This window comes from Centruroides sculpturatus, unplaced genomic scaffold (genome assembly GCF_000671375.1).
Source record: "Centruroides sculpturatus isolate CEXI.00-Female unplaced genomic scaffold, Cexi_2.0 scaffold1024, whole genome shotgun sequence".
Classification (NCBI taxonomy): Eukaryota; Metazoa; Arthropoda; class Arachnida; order Scorpiones; family Buthidae; genus Centruroides; species Centruroides sculpturatus.
The window spans coordinates 27,073-46,769 of NW_019385454.1; the positions used below are offsets into that span (position 1 = coordinate 27,073).

At 44.0% G+C, this 19,697-nt stretch overlaps 1 protein-coding gene across 10 annotated transcripts in view; it reads right to left on the reverse strand.

Annotated features, from left to right (window-relative positions):
* Positions 1-779: 779 nt before the first annotated feature.
* Positions 780-19,697, reverse strand: part of LOC111639153 (myelin transcription factor 1-like) — a 59,356-nt gene continuing 40,438 nt past the window's right edge. For 3 of the 10 annotated variants that reach the window (XM_023384945.1, XM_023384947.1, XM_023384946.1), the window contains exons 6-21: positions 11,249-11,318; positions 11,133-11,170; positions 11,021-11,048; positions 10,681-10,743; positions 10,522-10,601; positions 10,222-10,444; positions 6,598-6,879; positions 6,396-6,524; positions 6,099-6,158; positions 5,776-5,931; positions 5,644-5,706; positions 5,480-5,569; positions 5,237-5,394; positions 4,390-4,541; positions 3,725-3,966; positions 780-1,788 (exon numbers count right to left, since the gene is read on the reverse strand). In XM_023384945.1, coding sequence (XP_023240713.1) covers positions 1,758-1,788; positions 3,725-3,966; positions 4,390-4,541; positions 5,237-5,394; positions 5,480-5,569; positions 5,644-5,706; positions 5,776-5,931; positions 6,099-6,158; positions 6,396-6,524; positions 6,598-6,879; positions 10,222-10,444; positions 10,522-10,601; positions 10,681-10,743; positions 11,021-11,048; positions 11,133-11,170; positions 11,249-11,318 — 1,865 coding nt within the window. In that variant the 3' untranslated portion in view covers positions 780-1,757. Of the gene's footprint in view, positions 1,789-3,724; positions 3,967-4,389; positions 4,542-5,236; positions 5,395-5,479; positions 5,570-5,643; positions 5,707-5,775; positions 5,932-6,098; positions 6,159-6,395; positions 6,525-6,597; positions 6,880-10,221; positions 10,445-10,521; positions 10,602-10,680; positions 10,744-11,020; positions 11,049-11,132; positions 11,171-11,248; positions 11,319-19,697 lie in introns of those variants that run through there. The other 7 variants (XM_023384950.1, XM_023384949.1, XM_023384948.1 and 4 more) reach the window with 7 other exon arrangements.

Sequence of the window (19,697 nt, forward strand, 5' to 3'; positions counted from 1 at the left end):
AATAGCTTACGACTGCATTGTTTTTAAGAAATGTCCGCTCGTTCCCGATCACTTCGTTAATACATTTTTAGTAAAACAATTAGAAACAAAGAAAATTCGTTAATAATAATCCAACTCGATTAAAAAATGAATATATTTTAATGGCGTTTAGCAGGAAAAATTCAGATTAACCGGGTACAATTTAGACCGTCTCGTGCACGAAGCATTGCTTTTGATAGTGGAATTTTTATTGGTCGACTGTAATTATTTTAAAATATTTACGAATCAGTTTTTAAAACTTATGTTGCTTTATTGACAATAAAATGCTTAGAGTCTCATGATACAATGGAGAACAGTGTATAAGCAATCACAAATCAGAACAGTATAATACAACCACAGTATCTATACAATACCAGGTAGTAAAAATCAACACGGCAAAGGACAATTCCGGAGCAGAAAATCAACCAAATGAACTTTGATTATGAAATGTCCAAGATAATATTTTACCTCTATTTACAATTTGTATAGTTTAAAACCTTTTTTTCACAATATTCGCCATTAATCGATTCGGATGAGATAAAAATAAGTTGAAATTTCTTTAAAATTTTATCTTTAGCACAACGAATATCACACAACGCAAATTCTATCTTTTTCATTATTTCTTGTATTATTTTTGTCCGTAAAAAGAAAAACAAATTAGAAAATTATGTGCATCACTACATAAGATCACAGACAATGGCGGGTTCGTCCACCCGCTATAGAATGACATTAAGGCTTCGAGGAGCATCTAAATTCACCTCTTTTTAATGGGAATCCCCTTGGCAACTTTGCTAGCAACAATTACAATATTTTTTTTTTTTTTGTTTTTAATCTTTTTTTAATGGGAGAGTATAATGATTACTAAATATTCTATGGGACAAAGTAGACACGTCAGAGTCGTCTTTACACAATACTGTATCACAACAAATCACAACATGGCAGTCGACTATGAATGATATTTTTCGTTTTTTTCCAAAAAATCATAAAAAATAAAAGAATAAAAATGGTATTTAAACACTTCTCTTGTATCCATTCCGCAACACGTGTTTTCCGCTTTTCAACATTAACATAACAATATCCAGAATATCGCACAACCAGTCTGGTCCCTTGGAATAAACCATACCGCATGTAACAAATAATGTTATGACTGATCAAAATTCACCCTGTAGTCCAGAAGTAATGTTGCGTGAACAATAAAACAATGATGATAGCATTTTATACAGCATACGCGTTTTTAAACAATTTTCTCGAAGGGGCTTTGCGCTATCCTATTTACTTATTTGTGTGAATGAAACGATACAGCACTGTAATGGTCAATCACAGCCATAAACAACGTTAGGAAGGGAGACAATAGTTGCCATTTATATTGCGTTATTTTGTATAATGATTTTGAAATTGGGCTCTTATATTTTTTGGTTGAATGTTCTTCCATCACTTGGTGACTTTTAGTCTTGCTCTTCCTTTTTCTTATTCTCTTTTTAAACTTTTAAACTAACGTTATTCCAGTTGAAGACGAGCAAGAATCGAGAGTTAAATTTAAAACTTTTTCCTCGAAGATATATATATATGTCTATGTATATATGTACGTGTATGTGTTTGTATAAATGGTAATTAAAGAATGGAAGAAACGAAGAAAATATAAATGTAAAATCGCCTTTGTAAAGGTTGTAATAATCGATTGATGCATGGAAGTTCATAAGGTTATTGTTGAAGATACTTCTGGTTCTTCAACCGAGTTTTCAGGATCTCACCCAACCATTCGAGTTTTGTCTGTAAAAATATAAGTACGCAGATTAAGTTATTCTACTTATTTAAAAATAATAGGGTAAACTAGGTTCGTCGTTTTCAAATTTTCTATAGCGATTACAGATCCTTGAAATCGGTTACATGGTGCAGGATGCACAGCACTGTACCCGTACGACGTAATCGATTATAAGGATCCATTGACAACAACGTCGATAAAGTGTCGAGTCAAAACTACAATAATTTTATATAAATTTATTACTCTGTACTTGAAAATTTGAAAAATCCTATCGTCATCACCTCATCGATCTTATATCCTCGTATCTGCTACGAGTCAGTCGTCTGTCGTGCCAATGTAATATTTGAAGTCATATTTATTTTATTTCAATAAATTTGTTTATTGAAAATCTTGATTATAGTTAAATATAATCTAGCATCGTCATTCGGCCGTGTTCGATTGTTTGGGAAGGCGACATTTTTGCGTCAATTTGACGTCGTTACTTCGGTTTTACGACGAAAAATTCTAAAGAATTCCATCAAATTTACGTAAAATTGTGCGCTGTCCCATTCGGTCGAACCGACCCGAGTTTTGTTTTGTTTTCGTACGTCAGTTATTGTAGTTTGCATACACTTAACGGGAATTGAAATTTAAGTAAAAATATACTTATCTCGAGAGATTAAAGTAAAAAAAAATACCGTATTTCCTCCATTAAACCTCGGATTGAAAGGCACGGATAACACGATAATGTAGTTTACAGCCACAGATAAGAAAATGAAAATTCTACCATTTCGAATTGTCTAGAGCGACCGGGCATTTTTGGAAATAAAGTTAGCTATATTGTCGAAATCGAGGGTGGGAAAGTCGTAAGTCGAAAGCGTATCGGACAGAGATCAATTGGAAAACGCGAATTGGAGACGGTAGACATCAAAACAACCGAATTGGGTTCGATATGAAAGCACTAATTGTTACTTTTCCGGTTGTTATATATAACAGAGAGAAAGATGTCGGTGGGTCAAAAAATCACCCGCAAGATTTTTACATTTACGCCTCGAAAAGTCGAAAAATGCAAAAAATTTCGGGGGTTTCTTCTGTACATATGGATGTTAATGTGTATGTGTGTGGGGGGGCAATATTTTGTTCACCCCGTTTGAAGCTTAATAACTCCCGCGCTTTTTATCGAAAATTTCTGACACGCGCGGAGGTTTGTTTATTAGAGAGATCGACGGCATTAAATTTTGGCGGTTAAAGGTCGACGAGGTGAGAAAATAAAGGTGATGGCGTGTACCTCCAGTAGGGTCAGACTTAATAACGATTTTACCGCTTATTAGCATTTATAATATTTTATAAAACTGCCCCCAAAATTAACTTTTTTGCCATTTTATAATAGTTAAAAATATAAAGATGTTTTTTAAAATAAAATATCGTAACAGATAGCCGGGAAATTGAAGCAACTCGAAACTTAAGTTGGATTTTTTCAAATATTGTAACCGTAATCCATAAATACGGTCAATAAACGTTCCAAAAATGTATAAGTAATTCGGGTATTTTTAATGCGCTGCGAGGTAAAAAATCCCGAAAGTTCAAATAAACTCGGGGCACGCGTACAGTATGTCTTAAAAACAAACCCCCGCAGTTTAATGGAGAAAATACGGTATATGTGTGTGTGTATACATATTTTACATTAACGTATAATTAACAGAGAAAAATATTTCTTAATTATCTACAGATACGTCTGTTCAGTTATTACTGTAGTTTCATTTGTCTAGTTTGACGAATGATAAATTATTATAATGGCATTAAAAACGTATTAGCATTATTATATAGAGAAAAAACGAATGGCGATAAAAGGCAATTTAGTAGGAATAAGCGATTTATTTTATTAGAAATGATTAAAAATTAAAAAACGAAATAGTCTCAGTGGAGGGAAAGAAGAAAATACGGAACTTAGATAAGAATACTCACACAGGTACGTTGAATTCTTGGAGAGCTTGTCTGACAGAAGAATAAACGGTTTTGTTGTCGTGTCTGTAGTTATCTGTACACAGGGACTGAAGTTTATTCAGGTAGGTATCGAAATTATCGACATTGGGTTTGTCTTCAAAATTCGGTAGTCGGACGTGGTCTAACAGGGATATGAAATTGTTGCGGAGAGACTCGTAATATTCAGATAAATGGGTAGTCTTCTGGGCCAGAGATTGATTGTCCTAAGTAATAGAACGGTAAAAGTGAGATCTTCACTCGTCACCATCCTAATTTATTAATTTGTTTTATTATTTAAATTAATTTCGAACGTTGTTGAACTTGCGCTAATAGAAACAAATAACGGAGTCAGTCTTTTAATATCGTGTGTGTGTTAAAATCGGTTTTCGTGTTTCGTGTGGCACGAGATCAAAACCGAATCCAATGCGTCCATCGGTACAAATATTAAAAACAAAACAAGTCCCATTTAAAATTTTAATTAAGAAATGGGAATTAGCGCATTAAAGCGAATTAGATGTGAATTAAAAAAATTAAAGAAAATAAAAGGATTGGCCCTAGCGTATTTTTTAAAAAACAATTACTGTATGGTTGCGATATATTAACCAGTTCCCTTCACGTGTGTATAGGGTCATCAGTATCGCAATTACTTTTACCCTGACAGTCATACGTATATGCTGTTCCATTTGGGTGATGTCAGTCCGAAGACGGTTCATTTCTGATTCCACTTTGGCATTGTATTCTTGTAACTCCATTATTTCTTCTTCTAATGCCTGAATGTCCGCATTTTCTTCGGTGTTATCTATCCAAAGAGAATGACATCGTCTTACCTTAATTGCTTTTTTGAATGGGTTTTGATCATAACTTTAATCATTGTATATTTGTATTTTTTGTATCTGGGTTGTGTGACTGATAAACCCTCCGTTTCCACTAGTGTTCACGTCATACCACGTTCTGCGTGTACGCGTACGGCGGCCTAATTCTTTCTAATTAACTCTAACGTTTGTTTATTTATTCATTATCCTTTCGATTCTTTTATTGTTTTGTACTCACGCTACACTTTATCCGATACGTATCCAATAAGAGAATACTGAAAATTGCTAAATGTTTATCTTTTATGGCTGTGAAATAAAATCGTTGGGAAATTGGTGTATTAATCGCGTCAGTGTGAATTAAAGTCTCTGACCACGTCTAAACAAATAATAACGTATGCGAGACTTACTTTAGTCCGAGTTTCCAACGCATTTCTCGCTTGGTGTTTAAGTTTTAAGATTCAGTATTGCCATCTACGATAGGCCCGAATGTAGAAAAATAAATTGGTATTTCGACGACAAAAGATTTCTATTTTTACTATTGATTTTCCACGCAAACTTCTCGAAATAAATTGTAAATGTGGATAAAGGCCGGCAGTTTCGGAAGGAGAATGTGTGTCGGTTTCCCTTTGAGTGTGTTTTTTAAATAGGAGTGAAGGAGGTTTGTTTTATTAAAGTCACTTACTTGTCGGTTGCGTTTTGACGGAAACGGCTTGAGGTTCGTCGTTGACGGGTTTTGTCTTTTTCAATAAATGCGGTGCTCTGGGACATCCCGATAAGCTTCGATGTGTCAAAAAAGTGCCGTTGGCGTGTCCCGTCCCGTCGCAACCCGGTGTCGGACAGCTGCACGAAACAACGGCCCACTTTAGTAGACGCGCTAAAGTGCAAATTTGCTTTAATTATTAAATACAGTACTAAAAGAACTGACCTGACTCCTTCCGATTTCACCGATCTTCCGTCGGGTGCCACCGATTCGTGTCGAATTTTATTTCTGTTAGCCATCGGACAGCCGGATACGCTGCGGAATGGCGCGACATTTCAATTCTGCCTTTCCAAATTTTATTTTTTGAGTAAAAAATGAGTAGGATTTACCTGCGATGCGATTGAAATTTTCCTGTCACGTGACCAGATCCGCCACACCCGGGAATTGGACAACTGAAAGAAAAAATGGCCGCGGTAAGTAACGAAAAGTTGGCCGGCGAGGGTGGATGGAATTAGGCTTACCGTAAAGGTTCGGATTCGTTCTTGTCGTCCCTGTGCAGCACTTTTTTGGGTCTGTTGGCTCTGGGGCATCCCGACAAGCTTCGATGAGAAGAATAGTTTCCGGTGACGTGTCCGGAGCCGTCGCATCCGGGTGTCGGACACCTGGCAAGGAAATGACTGTGGATTGTGACGTCAAGTTACACGTTATTATATTGGCATCGACCATTTCAATAAATTGTATTAATTAATCTTAAATTTATTTAATTGGTTTAATTAAAAAATATATTCCCATTCCCGTTAATTTTCATAACAGTAATTTTACGAAGTACATTTCTGCAACTTACTTCAATTCCTGGTGTTGTGCTTGGATTTGGGAACGATCTGCATGAGGACAACCTGATATACTGTAAAATATACATACGGCACTTTAATTTGCTGCGATTCCGTTAAAAATAATCTCCGTTTAAAAAAAAGAAAATTAATTTTGATATTAATTTTAGAGTATTTCGTTAAGATTAATTTAACATGTCCTTATATGTAGCAGAACACAAGGATTTTGACGTAAGCCTACGTAATTCCCCAGAAAAGTTTAACTCTCACGCCTTTTCTGTTTTCTTTAATAGCCGTAAAGTGTTATTTACCTTCTATGCGTAGCGTAATTTCCGGACACGTGGCCCATGCCGTCACATCCGGGTGTGGGGCAGTGAATCAGTTCTCGTCCTTCGCGACTCCTGGACGTGGTCAGTCTGACCAGTTTGGGGGGTAACGTCCTAAAGAGAATTTAAATTCTTAAGGCATTTACGTACGGTACGTTTCGGACGACGGAAAGGCGAGGATACTTACTTATCGTGGTCCGTACTGAGCGGGCAGGTACTGGGTCGTCCGGGATCCTGATGGCCCACCGGGCTCTGTATTTGCGGATAGGGCGAGTGTCGCGCCAAACAGTGTTCCGAAGAATCCATGGCGCTGCATCGCCCGCCCATGACGGGGGAAGTTCTCAGAGCGGCGTGACTGGTGGAGAAGTCTACCGGTTCCGTTTGTTCCGCTTCGATCGAGTACATGGATTTCGGAGAAACCAGAACGGATGGTCTTTGGTCGTTGCCCACTCCGTATATTTGCGAAGAACTGCACGGGTAAAAGAACACGGCATTTTAGTTTCGCTTTTCGTAGCCGGCAAAGCCACGAATTTTCGGCCACGGGCGTAAGAAAGAATACAGACAATGGACAAGGAGTTGCGCTTATATACGTAAATTAATAAGAAGAACGTAAACCACCGTTTTCTTATTTCGCAGCGGTTAAAAAATCACTTTAAAATGGCTGGATTAAGCGAGTAGTAACGTAATTGTGGATTTAAATCGTTACGAACGAATAAAACTGCGATCGTCGATCAAAGGGAGATTTTTAAACGTAAACGTAAAGATCACAGGGGCTTGTTTCTTATTTAAAACTCCAAAGTTTCGCGTTGTTATAATGCGGAGAACCGAATCGGACAACGAAGTTTTATTACTCGGAACACAAAAATTACGCGAAGAAAAATATTTCCACTCGAAAGTAAAACCTTTACGGTCAAAGGACGTTTCGTTTCGACGAAACGAATTGCGAAAATCGGAAAGGAAGGCGATAGGCTGTGGCCAAGGAAGAGTTTTTCGGAAATAATTTTGCAAAATCCGCAAATTTCTTTTTTCGGCTCGTCCCATTTTAAAGATAAAAGTTTTATCGGCAGAACATTTTTTGGACCAACAAACCCAATCCAAACGAATTCCTCTTTATCCGTAAGACTGTTTTTATTATCGGGTTTCTCGTATTAAAGTCGGTATTTCGGAGAATTTTTACCAAGTTGCGGATTTCAGAAATCGCCAGAATATTTTTCAGGGTCGATGCTAAAGTTTTCGCGGGCGAAATATTCCGGCGGTCGAAAGGACGAAGGCGGAGAGCGGTTGAATTAATGGGCTTTAGGCTACGAGTTTCCACCCAATCGGATTAGTAAAGCGCAATTAATCGCTAATTCTGTGGGGAAAAGAATTAAATTCCGACGAAAACATATTTTTGCCCAATTAGGAATAACCTATTTTTAAAAAACGGCTAAGAATTGACAATATTTTTCCGGGATAAAGTTAGCCGTTACGTGGCCCATTCTCGCGCTCTTCCGGTATAATGCGCTACAGAGACGTTTTTCCACCTTTCCGTAATAGATGGAGAAGCATCCTTCACCCGCAACTCGGAAATTTTTTATATGGCCGGAGTTCCTTCAAAAAGTTAATAAATAAATTAAGCTGTTTTTTTAATTGATCCGCTTTAACGACGCACAGTGGTCCAGATTTTCGTACTTTTAGTAATAAGCTAGGCGTAAAAGTGTTACGGCGCCGTATTTCGTGGCACCCTCCCCCGGAAAACGCGTACGCGTTATTAAATTGGTCGTAACGAAAGGATAAAATTAGAAAAAATTCTTAGATAAGAAATAATTAGAAAAATTAATCTCCGAAAAATCGGACTGTCGGACGTGTTAAGGGAAACTGCCACTCCTAACTAGGTGTTAGACGTCCGGAAAGACAATCCCTCCAGCCCGGAGACAAACCTATTTGGACTCGGATCTTTCCATCTCTTTCGCGCCACTATTTCGGACGAGTGCACTTTTTGGATTTTCGTTTATTACCGTAATTCCCCGAAGCGATCCTCCCCTTATAATTTTTTTTAATCGTCCGCGGAAGAAAGTAATTAAAGTGCGGAAGTCTTTAATAGTTTATTTTACAAAGGAAAAGGTTTTCGAAAAACGGGGCATTTGGAGATGTTTATCGTTTTTGCGTCAATTTCCGGTCAGGCGGGTTTAATCAGTGGCAGAGACAACGATGCGCCGACAGTTTAAAGGGAAAGGCGCTCGATCTATATAATTAGCATAACGTTATTAATTCGAACGTCTTTATTATAGAACCATACGGAACATAAAGTGCTAATGTCGGTGCTTGTACCGTTGGACCGCTGTTTGCCGATTTCGTCGAAACAATCCGAGTACATATTTGGAAATATCTGCAAATAGCTCGCGACGTTAATGATATGTAAAATAAATCATTACGTATAACCATTGTTATCATCGAGACGCCAAACGACCAGATTATCCGTCCGTTGGCATTAATCTGATTTGCCCTCGTTAAAGCTTTTGCGCCTTTACGCCTTCCCGTCCCCACATCTTTTACCTCTTTTTTCTTCTGGCCAAGAATCGGGTCCGAGCGCCGGCCCTTCCATCCTATTGTTTCGGGCCTCTCGAAACAAAAAAGAATTTCGTCGTCCCTTCGACCCCGCCTTATCTCGAAAACGAAACGGCGGACCCCCGAATTTTATTACATTTCTAATTTCCTGCTCTCGTATTAGGCGAAATGGCAAAGTTTACTCGAAATCGATGGATGGAATTTTGGAGAACGACTCGATCGTACGAAAAGCGCAGAAAAGGCCCGGCTAACGCTCCCCCTAGGTAAAAGGATAAGAAAACTTTGACGTCACCCGTCTGCCGCAGTCCGAAGTAATAGCTAAAAAGATAATTATCGTGGTGGAAACGGCTACGTAGAGGAACCAAGTGTCTCCCGACCACCCCCCGGTGGCGAAAAGGAGAAAAATGCCAGCGGGAATGGGCTACGACGGGATAAATAACCCGTCCCTTCGTAACTAAACATTTAATAGAAGTAGACTTAAAGACTCCGGGAAACGTCGGTAATTGCCTAGGGTGCAACTTACTTAATTTCGGCTAAAGCGTACAAAAGAGAAAGAAACGACAGCATTCCGCCAGTTACTTACACAAGATTTCCGGATGTGTTCTACATTCTTGGACTGGCGGAATTTCCGGTACGAAAGAACCAATCGGGTAATTCCGGGGTATAACGGGCGCCGTGGCGGAAAAATTTTCGAAAGGTCCGAAATCGGCGGAGTTGGAGAAATGGAGGAAGGGCCGAGAGCGACGTAAGAAGGGGCGGTGGACGTTTGGTCCCGTTTACCGACGGACCGCGCCGCCGTAGGAACGGAAGCACTTATAATAAAGGGGAACCCAAATGTGGCACGGGCGTGTGCGGGTGCACTTACTTGCCGTCGGTGCTTAGGTCGACAGGTGGAAGAGAAAAGGCACTAGATGCGGTCGTCGACGGATCCACCTCCCTTTCCGAATTCTTGGTCGACAGATTTATGGCGGTGGGCGCCGACTCGAACTGGATTCTGAGGGGAGGAGAAGAAAAGAAAAATCTCGTCTCATTTTCAGATCTAACTTTAAAATCGCGACGACCAAACTGTAATTATTCCCCTTTCATTTAACGTCGAAGGGGACGGAAAGGTGGCAGGCTCTTCCTTTTCTGCGGCAAAGCCGGCCGGAGTCGGTGGCGACGTAAATATTCCGCCCGATCGTGCCATATTTGGGTTTTACGATGTTTTAGTACAAGTGCTTGGCGTGTAAAAAGAAAGGATGGGGAAAAAACGGGAGAGTCTCACCTTTGTTTGTCCAAGTCGGATTCCGTCATTTTGGCTTTGGGCGTTACGTATCTCTGATAATACCTGGAATTTTCGTAACCGTACACCGACTGGGGCGACATTTGTCTACAGTACACGTCCTCTTTTTCGGGCTGGTTGACGTAACACGGGTATTTGTAGTCGTCCACTTCCAACTGTTTGTTGTAGCAAGAAGGTCGAAGAAGGCCGTCGAAAGACGTCGGACCTGCAATCGGGTTTCCGCTCGAATGTTAATCGCTCGGCGGGTTTAAATTCGCCACGGGAGAAGAGAGAAATACCTACTTTGAATCAGCGGTTTGTAATTAGATGCGTGTTCCTTCTGCGCCATTTTTTCCATGGCGGCGATGGGACAACCGGAAATGCTAAAGAAAGAGAAAGTAGAATGCGTTACGGAGAGTGGGCGGAAAGAGGTAATTAGCGTTTTTAGGAAAGGTTTTTCACCTTCTGTGCGTGTTCCTACAGGTATTGACGTGTCCGCGGCCGCTACATCCCGGAGTGGGGCATCTGGCGGGTTAAAAAAAAAATAACCAGAGTAATTAGCGGAGCGAAACGGCATTAGTTAAAGACAGTTCGTTAGAGTAGTTATTAACATTTCACGCGTAAACAGAAACCATTGTTTATAATGCGATGTGGTTATTCCGATCCGTTCCGTCCGCATCGATTGTCGGACCAATTAAACGGGTACTGCAATGGGATGCACGGCCATTCCGCGCAACGCTCGCTAATTAATATAGTAACTCGGCCGAATATAACGATTTTCTAAAAGTTATATTACACTTACTTGACTAGTACATCGTTCATTGCCAAGGCTGCGTTTAATAATGGAAAAATACGTTAATTCGCGGATACGTGTCTAAACGTCACGGTTACGCTAATAAGTGGAAAACACTCACCGTCCGGCGTCGCTCGCTCTTTTCTCGAACAAGTCACGCTGCGGGGCGAGAAAACACTCGGTTACCCTTACCAGTTAAACACAGAAACAAAGAGAACAAGAAGACGCGAATTTCACCTTCTGGACTGAGAGTACATCCCCGTCAGGTGACCGCTTCCGTTGCACTCGGCCGCCGAACACTTCCCGTCTGAAACACAAAAGGACCACGTTACTTTCGCCAAACAAAGTAAAAGTCTCCAACACGCGCGCGCTTCTGCCGGCAAATACGTCGTCGATGACGATTAACCACGGCCGATCGATAACCTCTCCCACCCGAAACGACCGCCGCGCGACTTTTTCTCTTTCGAAAAGCTCTGACCTTCGGGGGCGACCACAAAACCTCTGGCCGAAGCCGAGAGGAGCGGGATAAACGGGAACGAATAATCGCAGGCGTTAATTACGCTCGGGTGGCCGGAAGTCCACCCCGGAGACCGGAGATCCGCCGAGCGCAATTCCAGAAATTAATCCGTTCCCCTCTTCGTTAAATCCCCCCCCCGGACTCCCGTTTCGGGGGCGACGGCATAGAAACGCACCCGCCAGGCTCCGGCGTCGGACGGGGAAGACCGTTTTTCCGGCGCCGATTTCGCCACCTTTCTTTAGGGAAATTTTCCCGGGGTCGGGAGGTGGCCGAAATTTCTCCCGGACTAGGGAACGAACGGGCGCCACGGCCAGGGTCGGGCCACCCGTAGGGGAGGAGATGGAGCGGGCGGCGTCGAAAATTTCTGGTCAATTTTCCATCGATTAGATCGGAATGAGTTTTGTTTCCGGCGGAAGCGGCGATTCGATCGCTTCGTTCCGGCGATAATATCCGGAAATCGGAATTGGAAAAGCCGACGGGTAGAGACGCGGCGTGGCTGCCTTTTTCGGAAGTCGGCGGGCGACTTAATGGGAGACCGCGCGCGCTTTTAAATCGAAAAACCTTCCCCGGATTTAAACGCGCAAGTATGCGTTTTGCGAATTTCCAACTCATTTCCGTCCGTCTCGCGCTTCGGTCCGACCTCGCCCCGGGAATTTCCGGCTAATTTTCTCCATTTTAAGACCCCAGCCGCGGGGAATTCCCGGCCGAGGAGGGGCGAAAAAGATTAAGTCGGTCGACGGTCATCGTTTATCCGTCGTCAATCGTTCTTCCGAACCCGGCGCAATTGACGAGGGTTTTCGCCCGGGGTTTCCCCCTGCCCGAACGGACGCTCCGTCCCCAAATCGACGCGGTTTTCTCGGCGCGGGTAGAAAAAGTAAAAGCTCGATCCGGCCACGGGCCGGGAGCGGGACGGGTGGGACGGGAAGAGGAAGGAGGCGGTAAAGCTTTAAAGGCGGATGACCACCCGCCGGGGGGAACGACGAGCAGACCTACCTCGAACGGCCACCAACCACGCGGCCCGAAGAACGCGGAAATTCTCCCACAGGTACGGATGGTACATGACGGTGGAGCGATCGCACGTGCGCTCCGTCACCGACTGACGAGCCGCTGCCGCTCCGAGCCCCTCCGATAATTACGAATCGTCCGACGGCAGCGCCGCCTCCGACCCCTCCACCGGATTAACCTATCCGTCCGTTTATTACGCGATTCGTAAATCACGTGACGGCCGCGCGGGCGACGAATGCGCGTCGTCGCCCGTCCGTACCGGCGGCCACTCCGGCGCGAACCACCGGCCGCCGCCGGTTAATCGACGCCGTCGCGCTTTCTTATCGTTTGCCTTCGGAAGTTAACTTTTAATTAGGGAGAAGGGCGGAGACGGTCCTGCCGAAATTTCAATCGTCCGTCGTCGGAGGCCGAGGGGGTGTCCAATCCCGGAACCCGAGCAATTGGCCCGCGACTGGGAGATTTCGTTTTATTTCGGGTAGGAATAGGCGAGGGAGATTGCTACGTCGGCCGCCAGTTTCAGGAATGTGTTAGAACGGAGTGCCGCCTCCCCCGAAAATCTCTTCTTTCCGCTGTCGCGTGCGGGAGGCGCGTCGGACCGATCCGGACCGTCGGCGCCACGCGGCGGAGAAGAGTCGACCGCGCGCGCCGGTAATTATCCGGCGCTCGGTCTTTCTTTCGTCGGAACGCCGGACTAATTCCGAAATAACTAATTTGTCGGACTCATTAAGTCTCGGAGCGCCGCCGCCGCCGCTGGAAAGGGCGAAGGTCGAGCGGACCGATGCCCGCGTTCTTGGCGGGAAAGAGTCTCCGGCGGGAAGGAAAGCGCAGTCCCCCCTACCTCGCCCCCAGAAATTTCGTCGGCCGGACTCCGCCCGAGTTAGTCCACGAAAAGAGTGCCCGGTGGGACTGGACCAATCGGGCCGGGCCGCGGTCCACGGCCACCCCTCTCTCCTTCCTCCTCCCGCCGGGCCGATGGGAAATTGGTCCGCGGCGGCCCGCCGCGGTCGGCCGACGGAGGACTCCCGGAGCGGAAGGGGGCGTAACGCACCGGGCAATGCCGGAAGTGGCGTTGGTGGAGTCGGGCGGAGGAACCTACTTCCGGTCGGGGAAGGAGACGGGAGAAAAAGCCGAACGTGGGAGAAGGGCCGATCCTCTTTCCAGGCGGGGAAGACGGGAATTACGCCGAGGGGGACCGGAACCGGAAACGACCACCGAGTCCGACCGCCATCCGCGACCCGCCCGGTTCCGTCGACGAAAGTAACCGCTTTTAAGGCCTTAGACGTCGGCGCCTCCCATCTCACGCGGCTCTTTCGTCTTCGTTTGTGTTTTTTTTTTCTTCTTCTTTCCGCTTTTGCCCCCGGTCGGCGCGGAAAAGTACCGATAGAAGTCGCTGTTAAGTCTAGTTTTTTTCCGAATCCGCTTCCGTTTCCGCTAAAGTCGAGGACGGGTCCGGGAGCGGTGGAGTTTGTAGTTGCCGACCGAGAGGGCGAGAAGCGCCCGGGACTGGGTGGGGCCGCCACACTTTTCGGAGGAGCGGGAAAAAATGGAAAGAACGAAGCGCGAGAGGGTGAGAAGAGGGAGGGAGGTGAGAAGAGGGTGAGAAGAGACTAGGATTCGGAATCTGCCGTTTATTTTCGTTCCCACTGTTTAAAGAAGAGAAGCGTCTTTCCGACGTTAACAATCCGGCCACCGAATCGGGTGGGGGTACTCTTCCGTCTTGGACGAGAGGAAAGAACCCGGCCAGAGTCGATAACTTAACTTTCAAACGGGGAAGTTGGCAGAAACCGCGCTTCGGTCAGAGTTTGGGTAAAAGACAAAGATTATTTTCTGGTGGTCGGGAGGCTTCTCTTACCCCCCCCCGCCTTTTCTTTTAGCGGATTTAATTTGCAAATGGGGAATTTCCGACGACGAATTTTCCGGCGCGGTCAGACCAATCGACGTTCTTTCCCTAAGATTTTTCTCGCTGCCGGCAATTTGGCTACGAAATTACCGGCGGTGGTTTTTCGTTAAAGAAGATCGGCACCCAATTACCTGGCGCGCGCCGTAGTTTACGGCTATCGATAAACGCCGCCGCTGGTCCAATCCGGCCCCGCCGGCGTTTCTCGCCGGTAGGACAGCTCCGATGTATTATACGCTACGTCTACTGGAAATTTACTATTGTTTCGAATACGAGCCACGCCATTATTCCCACCCATATTTTCTATAATATTAATACTTCTTTAGGGTAACGGAAGCGCCGGCCCACTTGTATCAGCCAAATTTTTAACCCCGTAAAGTCTCCGACCGTTTAATTCCGTGCCGGATCGTCCGATACCGAAGTAACATTTAAAACCTTCAAAAATTCCGTTATATTACCTCTTCCCTTTTCCCACCGGCCATTTTTGTATCCAGTGTATTCGTTCGCACCTATTAGCCGGTGTTTTTTCTGCCGGACAGCGACTTTCACCCGTTTCGGCAGCGTTTTAAATTAGAGTAAAAATAAGGAAGGTGGCGATTTACGGGAAAGGCGTCGGCCCGTCCGAGAAGTCGCCCGAGTGTAGTGTACGGTACGTTGACGTTTTTTAAACGCTATATAAAGGACGGCGACGGAGAATTTTTACGTAACGCGCCGGAAATATTTATCCGTTCAAATATTAATTATTATCGGACCGGAAACAATTGTACCGAAGGACGATTCGGTTATCTGTTTTTGACACCTCGGGCCTGGGTGGAATATAACCGTGCGGAGGAATTAATCCCGGCCAAATTCCCACCACCGGAAAGTAAGAGACGAGTCGGGAGACCCCGGACGAATCGCGACCCGTGGCCCGTCCGGCCCCCACCTCCCACCGTCGACCGTAGGAGAGAAAAACGGGAAGCTTCTCTCTCCATTCCGTACTTTTTTTCGGGATGCCGAAAGTGGGACCGGCGGCATTAATTATAATTAATTACCCCGGGTGTTTTTCCCCCTACTCCGCAACCGCCTCTTTCGAAAAACAATTAAACGTTAATAAGTAGCAAATTACGTCGGGCGGATAATCGAGTGGCGCGGAAGACCGGCATTCCCGTTTTAAGTTTAATTCCGCGACGTTTTCTTCCTCTTATTTGCGTAATGGCTTTTTTAGCTTTAGTTGGAGGTAGAAGATCCGAGCTTTCGGGACGCCGGGCCTATTAACCAAGTTTTAGGAGGTGGCCCTACCCCGCCGTCCCCGTAGCAACGTATTGTACTGGGCGGGATGGCCCCGTTATTACTTTTGTTGTTCTTTTTCAAAACTAAAACCGTTTCGATACGATTCTCCGCCCGCTGTCGCTCGACTCGTAAACCGTTCGTTTATCTACGCCCGACGTCGGCGTCTCTTCCGATTATCGACTGCCGCGGAAGCGAAAATGGCGGACCATCCCCGTCTCTATCTTCCACGCGCTTCTTGCCAATGCCGGGATAAAATGGAACCGATCGACTCGCCGATTGGCTACGTCCAATCGTTTGCCGATCGGCCGTTTCTACGTCGGGCGGACAAATGGCGGGGGCGAAAATGACGTAATTCGGCGCGCCATGGCGTAGAAACGACCAGAGTTATAATGGTGGGAGGCGGTAGCGGCTGGTGGCCCGCGTTGGGTGAATTTACGCCGCGTAAAATTCTTAGGACTAGTAGCCGGTAACTGCTAGGCGCGTCTACTAGCGCCGTATGGCGTAACAAAGGATTTCCCCGCCAGGATGCGGCAAACCCCGTTTTATATTTGGAAACGAAAAAAGATTTAGGGCCCGTGGCCGGACTTTCCATCGGCACCGCCGGGTATCGAATGCGGGGCCGATCCATCCGTAAGGTTCGGTCTGTCCATCTAGTTTTATTACGGGGGAGGCCGTTAACGCTTCGTTTCCGGTATTTAATACTTTTATTTCGGATCTTTCCGTAATTTAAATAGGGTCCGTCGTTTTACCGGTTAATTTTCCGTAGAGAATTTGGAGCTAACTATTTGCCACGTGGCCGCGAACAACGTCGTAGGTTACGTTAGCGAATGTACGGAAACGAACGCCAGACGTTCGTAGAATATGTAACAGTTGCGATCGTTAAATCGGAATTAATCGGCGGATAAAAAATTTAACGGTAAAGACGTTAATTTTTTGTCTGGTAATTTTTGTAAAGAGTAGAAGTGAAAGAAAGGAGTGAAAAGCGAAATACTTTCTGTCGCAAATTCGCCAACGAATTATCCGGTTATAGCGAAGAACTTCGATAAGCGAATTAAACGGTGGTAAGTGGAAAAAGAAAATATCGCGGACGGCTTTCGGAACTTAAAACTACCAGAAATTTTCCTGTAATATAGAAAATATGAAAGCGCTTCCCAATCATCTTTCTTTCCAAGTTACGCGGATAAAATGCGGCAACCGGTCGCTTAGCTTTCCCGGCAAAATTAAAACTGAGTATGAGGCGCCATCTGTTACGATATTTTAGTTTTAAAACTTTTTATATTTATGTTATAAAACTAGCCGAGGCTCGAAATGCATCTATTATAAATGTATAACACTCCCCGCGGTGGGGGGAATTTCAAAAAATCCCTTCTTACTGTACGTTCTCTCGACGTACCCTATTAAAACGCAAAAAACCGTATCTAAAATAGTATAATAGAAGAGCGGTTCTTCGCGGTAAGTCTTAATTTTGTCTCTCTCCCCCGCGGGGAGAGTTTCGACGGCTACGTAATAGCCTATAAAAACACGCGCGTATTCGAATGCGACGTTGTTTCAAAATTTCAAAGCTATGGGTGAACTTCCGGAGATTTAAGACTTTGAACAAACCAATATTTACATTTATATAGATCAACGGTGGGCAACCCCCGGCCCGCGGGCCAGTTACGGCCCGTGAAGAGTTTCTATCCGGCCTGCGAGATGTTTAGAATAAATTTTAAATAAATATTTTTTGATGTAATTCGTCTAGTTTAAATTGAATATTATTTTCTGAAGTGTTGCGGCAGCAATGACAGGAAAAAATAAGGGAGTCATTTCTTTATTCAAACAAAAAATGGGAGAACAGAATTTTTCTAAATTATATCTCATCGCATCATCCACCAAGAAAATCTATGTGCAAAAGCTATGCAATTAGAAAATGTAATGTCTGTCGTATCCAACTACATAGTGCTGTTTTTATTGTGTTTAAAGTCACTTAGATTTTACAAATAGGTGAGCCGTTCACAGCCCGGCACACGCATTTGTAAAATCTAAGTGACTCATACAACATGGAATTCATATAAAACGGAATAATCAACAGTGTTATAGGGGGGTCGACTGTAGTAATTAATTTATTTTTATTTATTTATTTATTTATTTCATATTTGCAGACTAAAAATTTACAGGTCACAAGGTGTCAATTAACTACTATGGCCCGCGGAAAAAACGTAAAATTTATTCTGGCCCATGTTATAAAAAAGGTTGCCCACCCTTGATATAGATGACAAAAAGCTTAATTTCGGGTTTTGTAAAAAAAAAAATGTTATAAATGGTAATAACCAACAAAATCGTCATTAAGTCCGACCCTACTCGAGATGCGGTACACGACTCCTTTATCTCCCCACTCCTCGAACTTTAACCTTTAATGGCATCCGCGCAAAATTTCGGAAATTTTCGTCAAAAAGCGCGGGTGAACAAAATCGTGCCCCCACGCGTACAGTACGTACAGAAATTACCCAGCGAGTCGTTTTGCATTTCTCGACGTTTCGAGGTGTCCCGAGTCCAAAAATGCGAAAATCTCCGGGATCGTTTTTTGACCCGTGGCCATACTTTTCCTCTGTTTACTAAATAACTGTTATTTACTAAATAAGAAAACAATATTAAAACGCTCTATATGCGCCTACAACGCTTATCTAATTTGCTCGTCCACTCCCTTTCGAACTTTCGTCGACCCGTAAGAAAGGAAAATATCGACCCGGTCGGGGAGCCCCGGGAACGGTCGGCGGGAAAAGAGAAATTTAGAAACTCACCCGGTAAACCCCGGATTCAACGGACTAATTGGAGGAAAGGGGTGTGGCCGTTGCCGAAAGTCTATTAAATCGAATGAGTTTTAAACGTATTTTCATTTTAACATTACTAAATTGCGTTTAAATGTTGTTACGACGTATAAGTACGAATAAAATTATACGGGCCTAACGTACCGTAGATCGATTAGGCCAATTTATACTCGGAAAATCATCGTTCCCAGCTTTTAGCAACCTCTGCCAATAAAAAATAAGCTTTTAAATTTTTCTTCGTTAAATCCAGGGTTTACCGTAGTTTGGCATTTGTCGGACGAACGATTTACGAGAAAGTTTTTCCTTCCCGCGTTATAAATTAGACGGAAATATTTTGTTAAGAGCGAAAAACGGGTGAATTCTTTTCTATCGTCCGTCGGGCGGACTACGACGCCACCCCCGTCGTGGCTATTAATAGACTAGAGATAAAATGGAGGGTAAGACGGAGGCGCCATCTGTTATCCCTTTTCGGAAACAACAAAAACGTTACGACGAAACGAATAGAAACAAATGACGGGATGTTTTGAAGAACAAGACCGACTCTTCCTTCCTGTTTCTTCCGGAGTGAAAAGCGCATAGCTATAACACTCCTCTGTGAGATATGAGATGAGAGAGTTTTGAAGAACAGACAAACGATTTTTTACTTAAAACGTAAATCTCACTTTTTCTTCCGAACGTGGTGGGAAAGGTCGAATTTTATTAACGCTTCCGACCGAGGGACGGAACAGAATTAAGATTTCGTGGCTTTCCGTCGCGTGTTCGTTTAGGACAGCGGTTCTTAACCCGGGGTGCGAGAGAAATTTCAAATAAATAAAAAATACGAACGAGGCGACCAAGTTCTCTACAAACCGTAGTATCCAGCAACACGGCACCCCCACTTCGTTCTCTACCGTCTCTCGGCACATAGCGCTCGTCGTCAGTCGTCGGTACACGCGGTTAATGTAGTCACATTGTCACGTGCAGTACAGAAACTAGTCGAGACGCGTTCGCGTACCTCGAATACGGCACTTTTGCGCATTAAAACAAAAGCCAGAAATCGCGTAAACGCGTCTGGTATCTTACGCGTGTCTCTTTCGAAAAAACAGCCTCGTTTTAATAGAATTATTGTGAATAAACAATAACAACCTAGCCATTAAAATTTAAATATTGCTTTTTACGTTATATAGTAATACTAGCAGACCCCGCCAC